At 39.2% G+C, this 7,185-nt stretch overlaps 1 protein-coding gene across 1 annotated transcript in view; it reads right to left on the bottom strand.

The window, feature by feature from the left end:
• The window catches only part of LOC106877601 (ubiquitin carboxyl-terminal hydrolase 45), a 77,352-nt gene that overhangs the window by 25,542 nt on the left and 44,625 nt on the right, over positions 1–7,185 (bottom strand). Inside the window, exons 9-10 of the mRNA XM_052975651.1 lie at positions 2,778–2,923; positions 1,956–2,074 (exon numbers count right to left, since the gene is read on the bottom strand). Coding sequence (XP_052831611.1) covers positions 1,956–2,074; positions 2,778–2,923 — 265 coding nt within the window. The remainder of the gene's footprint in view (positions 1–1,955; positions 2,075–2,777; positions 2,924–7,185) is intronic.

Here is a 7,185-nt window from a genome sequence, read left to right as displayed (position 1 = left end):
CATGTAGAGTTGATGGATAATTTAAGGATTGGGAAGAACGTTAGACAAGAGGTTTCCTACTTTAGAAAGAAATTAATGACATTGGTTACAGTTGCCATCTTCTTCAGCCGCTGAGTTACATGAAGGATGACAGAACTTATAAGAAATAAAATATTTTAAGATTCTTATTTCTTTGTAATGATGGATGAAAACAAGTTAATGACTGAGTTTAATTAATTACAAGACTTTTAAAAAAAAGAACTAATGAATTCTTTAAAATAAATTAAAAAACTTCATAGAAAGTCTATTTTTATCAAAGGACAATAATGCAATATTCCTTTGGATGGTGGGATACAGCTCCCAATTGGAGAGAACAATAGGACAAAGTAAAAACAGGATAGGGAAAACGAGGCATGAAGAGAAATTTATGGAAAAAGGAAGATGGAAAGCCTTAGAGAGAAATTAGAAACATGGAGGGAAATGAGATAAAAGGAGATTATGGTGGTCAGTCTCTCTATTTCACACACACACACACACACAGAGGAGCATAGTCAATTATATCAACCCCAGTAGTCAACAGGAAAAAATTCTGCAATACATTTTGTCCGACACAATTCTACCAATCCACTTCCCCTAATAGTTCTAACATAGGCACGAGGCTTGATTTTTTGAGGGGAGGGGAAGTTGTATAGTTGACTTCAACAGGATCTGAATCCAGAACGCAAAAACCTGGAATAAATACTGCACAGCAATTTCTCCGACACTAATGATTTAGCCAATCCACTGCCTTTGATAACGACAATCTTAGGGGACAGGTCAGCAATTTTAGGGGACAGGACTAGTCGATTACATCAACCCCAGTACCCAACTGGTACGTTATTCTCTCAACCATGAAAGGATGAAAGGCAAAGTTGACCTTGGCAGCATTTGAACCCAGAAGAAATGCTGCTAACCCTTTTTTTCTGTGTGCTAATGACTCTTCCAGCTTGTATACAACAATAATAATGATAATAATGGTTTCAAATTTTGGCACAAGGCCAGCAATTTTGGGGGAGGGGTAAATCGATTACATCAACCCCAGTGCTCAACTGGTACTTATTTTATCGAGCTCAAATGGATGAAAGGCAAAGTCGACCTTGGCGGAATTTGAACACTGGACATAAAGACGGATGAAATACCGTTAAGCATTTTGTCCGGCATGCTAACAATTCTGCCAGCTCACTGGCATAATAATAATAATCCTTTCTACTAAAAGCACAAGGTCTGAGATTATGGGGGAGTGGACTAGTCAATTACATCGACTCCAGTGTTCAACTGGTACTTATTTTATCAACCCCCAAAAGGGTAAAAAGCTAAGTTAACTGTTGTGGAATTTGAACTCAAAATGCAAAGCCACAAGAAATGTTGCTAAACATTTTCCCCAGCATGCTAACAATTCTGCCAACTTGCTGCTTTTAATAAAAATAATAATTTTACTACTACAGGCACAAGGCTAGAAATTTTGGGGATGAGGGTCAGTCAATTACATTGGTCCCAGTGCTCAACTGATACTTATTTTATTGAACCCCCACATACACACATAAAAGAGTAAAAAGCAAAGTCAGAATGTAAGGCCAGAAGAAATGATACTAAGCAGTTTGCCCAATGCACCGATTCCGCCAGCGTACCACTTTACTTTGACTGAGGAGAAAAACCTTACGTTTATGGAGAAAAGGCAGGAAGTTTGAGACCTTATGGTATTCCAGAGGACAATGTAAATGAAGTGACACAGCTACAAGTGAGAATGAAAGGGGTCTGTGTTTACAGAGATTAGCTGTAGTTGAAGATGGGTGGGAGGGTGAAGATGACAATACAATAATAACAATGAAGAAAAGGAAGAAGAAGAAGAAATGAAGGACAAGATTTGTAGAAGCTGAAGTTTAAAGAGAGAGGAGTTACAGAGTGAAGGGGCCAATCAAGAGCTGATCCCACCTGACCTGGTTTTTGGGGCCGTTTGCAGGGATTCCTGATGTAATCTCTGCTCTGAAACTTCTTCGTTCTTTTGTAAACATCCGCCATACAAGGGAGCTGATTCTAGCCTGCATGTAATTCAAAACTTAACGGTCAGTGAGAGACAGCATTAACAACAACAACAGCAACAAGTAATAACAGCAGAAGCAGCAAATAACACCATTCGAAAGAGAAGGAGAGAAGTAACATTGTTTTGCATTGTCTTAGGAATATGTTACTTACAAGAAAACACGGTCAAAGAACAGGCATGGAGGAGAATGAAAAAAATAAAAGATGGAAAGAAAGAACTGTGAAAAATTAAATGCCTAAATGATCAAGCAGAGTTCAACAAGATTTTTCTTGTTCTCACTATTAATCTTCAGACAAGGAAGATGTTCTCTTTTCAACATTCACATTTGCACCACAATTTAACTGGTTTGACCTGTGATCACCTGATGTCTTTATTCCTTGATGTAAATATTATTAGTGGACCACAATAATGGTTAGCTAAGCAACATGCATCAGTGACCTAGTGGACCAGAATGGCATTATTCTCACCATCATCATTTAACATCCGCTTTTCTATGCCATCATGGGTTGGATGTTCTGACAGGAACTAGCCAAAGTTCCATGTCTACTTTGGCCTGGTTTCTATGGTTAGATGCCCTTCCTAATGCCAACCACTTTACAGAGTGTACTGGGTGCTTTTTATGCAGCACCAGCACTAGTGAGGTCATCAAGTAACTTGCAAGATCTCAATTGAGGAGGAAGCTTTGGTTCAAATCTTGTCTGGCTCTGTATCAAATTACAGCTTCCACTTGCAAGGGAAGATAACTTGGGAGCATGTACGATGCTTTTACTAATTACTCCAGAAGATTGTGAAGTTTTCCAGGGGACACAAACACTTTTCAGCTTGCCTAACTTTGACCTACTGGGGAAAAGGTCCATGCCAGCACTGAAAGGACAATATGCAAAGTTGAGCTTAGCAGGATTTAAACCTAACATGTTGGATGAATTGCTTTGCAAAATCTCTTCTGATTCTCTTCACTCTAACAATTATGCCAATCAACCAGCTTTATTCTACAGAGACATCCAAGAATAAAAGATTCAAACATAATCAGGAATAAACTGAACAAAAGATAGGATTGAGGTGTAAATATCTGAAGATCTTTTTATCACCAGTCAAGACTTTTAATTGCTTGAAAAATTACAATCTTAAGAAAGAAAAAAATCCCCGTTTTATAAATTTATACAACTTTTTTCTTTTTTAAATCTGTATCTTTAATAATATCTTAATGCTCTGACAATTCTGCCAATCCAATACACTAACAATGAAACTAATCACAATGATTTCATATGTACAAGGGTTAAAGTTGTGACTCTACTCAACCCCTTATTCACAGGGACAAGAAACGTCAGTGACTTAAATCAACCCTAGTATTCAACTGGTATTTATTTTGAAAATATTAATTAAATAATCTGAGACAAAAAGTTAAAGGTTAAGAAGTAGCTGAGCCCAATAAAATAATTTTCCAAGTTACTCCCACCCAACTTTATATAATGTACGGTAGCCAGGTTGTTGTTGTTGGCACTCCGTCGCTTACAACGTCGAGGGTTCCAGTTGATCCGATCAACGGAACAGCCTGCTCGTGAAATTAATGTGCAAGTGGCTGAGCACTCCACAGACACGTGTACCCTTAACGTAGTTCTCGGGGATATTCAGCGTGACACAGTGTGACAAGGTTGACCCTTTGAATTACAGGCACAACAGAAACAGGTAGTAAGAGTGAGAGAAAGTTGTGGGTGAAAGAGTACAGCAGGGTTCGCCACCATCCCCTGCCGGAGCCTCCTGCAGCTTTAGGTGTTTTCGCTCAATAAACACTCACAACGCCCGGTCTGGGAATCGAAACCGTGATCCTATGACTGCAAGTCCGCTGCCCTAACCACTGGGCCATTGTGTCTCCACAGGGTAGCCAGGTATCACTTCTATATCAAGACACCTGTGCTTGTCCCTCTATCATAATATAAGCCTTTCAACAAAGGGCATAAAGCCACCTCCTCCTCTAAATTACTTCCCACTGCTCAGCTGTGTGGGGCTTTTTATCTTTTCCCTGTTCTTATTCTGTCTTGCAAGTTACTTGACAAACTGCACTAGCGCTGGGGACATGGAAAAAGCAGTCAGTACACACAATAATGTTACGGTCAGAAAAGGCACCCAGCTGTAGAAACCATGTGGAAACAGACAATTGGGGCTCAATGCAGTCCTGCAGCTCCCTAAATCCTGTCAAACCATCCAACCCATGCCAATATGGAAAATGGGCATTAAATAATGATAATGATAGTGGTGGTGGCAGTGACGATGATGATGATGATGGTGATAATGATGATGGCAGTGACGGTGGTGATGATAGCGGTGGTGATGACGATGGTGGTGGTGGTGATGGTGGTGGTGGTGATGACAGTAGTGAGGAGTTGATGACGATGAGTAGAAAAAATATCTTCTTAAAGCTAAGAAACAAAAATCACAAATAAAAATCTAAAGTATGCGATCTTAATATGGATTGTTCTTAAACTATGACACTGTTTAGCCCTAGGTCAGACCTGATTGAGCACATCCTTGATTAAAGTCATTCCATTTATAACAATTCAGTTTTTGTATCTTTATCCCCACCACAATCCTTCTTTTTTCAAGTTAGTATGGTGTAACTTAGGAAGATTTAGCTGCTGTTTCTAGCAGGTCCAGCAACATATGTTTACAGTACAGTTCAGTTCTCACCAACATGTTAATTAGAACAGCGAAAGAGGTGATTGATAATCCAATAAAGAGATAATCCAGATGAGAGCTACTTTGATCCCTGTAATCTGTCAGGTTTATATAAAAGTAATTAGGCAGGGTGTGAGATTTACAGGTTAATTGTTTATTACTTCTCTCCTCATTACATCAAACACCATGAGGTAATGAAGAGGCCTCTAGGAGGTTACTCAATCTGTTAGAAATAGCAACCAAACCATTGGCAGATAACTGCAGCTAAACATCTTGAAAAGTGGAAGGACACACAAGATAATGTATTCCAAGACACACAATACACAAGAAAAGAGCAAGGTGGTGATGATTAGAATCCCTTTGATGATAAGCCAGTTCCATCAGGGCTGACCTGGGGCTAAAACAACAAACATTGTATTTCTACAAAGCAAAGTAATGTGGTTGAATTATTTCCAACATCACAAATTTATAACATCATAAATTCATGACATCATAAGCATATAAGATATCATAAATGACCTCATAAATATATGACATAAACACATTAGACACTATAAACAACAACTGGGGATAGAAAAGAGCAACAGATTCACCAACAGGATATGAACACACACATACAATGGGCTTCCATACAGTTTCCCATCAACCATTTGCATTCACAAGGCATTAGTTGGACCTCCACTGTATAGCGGGACCAAGCCTGGGAACGTCACTGTAAAACAAATTTTTTAATGACCCAGGGGTATCTGTGCCAATGTAGATATATATATATATATATATATATATGTATATATAAGCATTTAGTGTAAATGTATTTTATCTTATACTTGCTTCAGTCATTAGATCATGGCCATGCAGGAGCATTGCCTTGAGCGTTTTATCTATATAAATTAACTCTGGTACTTTATTCTACCAGTTTCTATTGTTTAACGGTTCTATTGCTGAACCGTTAAGATAGTGACATAAACAAACCAACACCGGTTACTAAGAGGCGGGGGTACAAATACAAACACAAAAGCACACACACACACACACACACACAACATTGGGCCTCTACACAGTCTCCTGCTGAATTCATTCACAAGACATAGGTTGGCCTGTGGCTATAGTAAGGTGCTGCACAATGAGATTGAACCCAAAGTCACAAGGTTGCAAAGCAAGCTTCATAACCACAGGTACCTAAAACAATAAGTGAAATATTTTTAAAGGATCTCTTAATGCAGACCTGTGGCAGAATCGAACCCTGTCCAGGATGTTCAATGCAGTTGTCTATGTATGTCTTTATCCACAAGACCACATTTAAAATCATCATCATCATCATTTAATGTCCACTTTTCCATGCAAGCATAGGTCAGGTGGAATTTTGTTGAGGTGGAATTTTCTACAGCTGGATGCCCTTCCTGTCACCAACCCACACCTGTTTCTCAGCAAGGTTCCCCATAACCAGGTGTTTCCATGGAAGATTGGAAATGAAGGACACTGCTTGTATGACAGTGACATTCATTTACAACCACCATGCAATGTCAATACAAAGAGACAGTAATACATACACACACACACACACACACACATACATTAAGTTACCTTCTCAAGTCATACCAACTCATAAGAGCTGGTTTCCCGGTTTCATATATTCCCCACCTGGACAGGACACCAGTCCATCGCAGGATTACTCATTTTTGCCAATTGAGTGGACTGGAGCAATATGAAATGAAGTGTTTTGCTCAAGAACACATTGCATCACCTGGTCCAGGAATCGAAACCACAATCTTATGATTATGAGTACAACACCCTAACCAATAGGCTATGCACCTCCACTATATATATATCATCATCATCATCATTTAACGTCCGTTTTCCATGCTAGCATGGGTTGGACGATTTGACTGGAGACTGGCAAACCAGATGGCTACACCAGACTCCAATTTGATCTGGCAGAGTTTCTACAGCTGGATGCCCTTCCTAACGCCAACCACTCCAAGAGTGTAGTGGGTGCTTTTTACGTGCCACCGGCACGAGGGCCAGTCCGGCAATATATATATATACATGCACATGATGGGTTTCTTTCATTTTCCCTCTATGAAACCCACTCCAAAGGCTTTGGTTGGTCTGGGGCAATAGAAGAAACTTGACCAAGGTGCCACACAGTGGGACTGAACCTGAAACCATAGGGTTGGGAAGCAAACTTCTTACCACACAGCCATGTAAAAATCTACCTTTCATTCATTTTCAACAATAGCGTATGGAGAGATTATTTAACAAATGCTAACATTTGCACATGAATGATGAAACTTTAACAATGACTACAAGATAATAAACAACGTAACAAAAGTTCTCAAATGTTAATATAACATCTTTAGATGTATCAGTGTCCACACAATGGCCCTATGTAACTGATGTCTTGCAAACCGAAGGTTCAGTGGGGAAAAGTATTAATTTCTTGCATTAGATAC

The sequence above is a fragment of the Octopus bimaculoides genome, chromosome 22, assembly GCF_001194135.2.
Source record: "Octopus bimaculoides isolate UCB-OBI-ISO-001 chromosome 22, ASM119413v2, whole genome shotgun sequence".
NCBI lineage: Eukaryota > Metazoa > Mollusca > Cephalopoda > Octopoda > Octopodidae > Octopus > Octopus bimaculoides.
The sequence above is the reverse complement of the archived record's forward strand: the minus strand, read 5'-3'. Positions and strand labels throughout refer to the sequence as shown.